Source organism: Aedes albopictus, chromosome 2 (assembly GCF_035046485.1).
Source record: "Aedes albopictus strain Foshan chromosome 2, AalbF5, whole genome shotgun sequence".
Classification (NCBI taxonomy): domain Eukaryota; kingdom Metazoa; phylum Arthropoda; class Insecta; order Diptera; family Culicidae; genus Aedes; species Aedes albopictus.
In genome coordinates this window covers 195625637-195626286 of record NC_085137.1, presented here as the reverse complement: position 1 = coordinate 195626286, position 650 = coordinate 195625637, and the positions used below count along the sequence as shown (strand labels likewise).

Genomic DNA, 650 nt, shown 5'->3' with positions numbered 1-650 from the left:
GTTTTCTTGTAAAATCGAAAGTTTTTAAACAAACCAATCATGAAGCCAGAACTAAAATCCGTTCTCCGTTTCGCCAAGCTTACGGATCAAGCCTTTGCCCCCTCGAAAGGATCGGTCAAGGCCGCCGGTTTCGATCTCAAAAGGTAAGTGTTAGGCAGGCCATTCGTCCGCCTGGTTAAACACTACTAAAGAAGGTTCTTCCCCCTTCTCGTAGCGCGTACGAGTACACGGTTCCGGCGCGCGGCAAGCAGCTGGTCATGACCGACATTCAGGTGCAGCTTCCGGAGGGGTGCTACGGGCGTGTTGCTCCCCGATCCGGATTGGCCGTGAAGAACTTCATCGATGTGGGCGCCGGCGTCGTCGATGAGGACTACCGTGGCAATCTGGGTGTGGTGCTGTTCAACCATTCGGACAACGAATTCAAAGTGGCCCGGGGTGATCGAATTGCGCAGTTTATCTGCGAGCGAATCTTCTACCCGGAGCTGGAGGAGGTTAGCAGTTTGACGGAAACGGAACGGGGCTGTGGCGGGTTTGGTTCTACGGGAACGCAATGAGACTGAAAGAGACTGGTAAGTGTTAAATAGGGGGTAAGATGTTTGTTGAAGTATAAGGATTGAATAAGGTGATAATAATAAAAGTGCTGTCAAATT

At 50.9% G+C, this 650-nt stretch overlaps 1 protein-coding gene across 1 annotated transcript; it reads left to right on the top strand.

Annotated features, from left to right (window-relative positions):
- Position 1: 1 nt before the first annotated feature.
- Positions 2-650, top strand: LOC109429382 (deoxyuridine 5'-triphosphate nucleotidohydrolase-like). The gene is made up of 2 exons (XM_019705292.3): positions 2-143; positions 215-650. The coding sequence occupies exons 1-2, from the start codon at positions 40-42 to the stop codon at positions 552-554; spliced, it is 444 nt and encodes a 147-aa protein (XP_019560837.2). The 5' UTR covers positions 2-39; the 3' UTR covers positions 555-650.

What these genes read in the sequence shown, in the direction of transcription:
- LOC109429382 (XM_019705292.3), top strand. Translation starts at nt 40, where the DNA reads ATGAAGCCAGAACTAAAATCCGTTCTCCGTTTCGCCAAGCTTACGGAT. An exon ending in GCCGGTTTCGATCTCAAAAG is followed by an intron (nt 144 to 214) that starts GTAAGTGTTAGG and finishes CCCTTCTCGTAG; the next exon opens with CGCGTACGAGTACACGGTTC.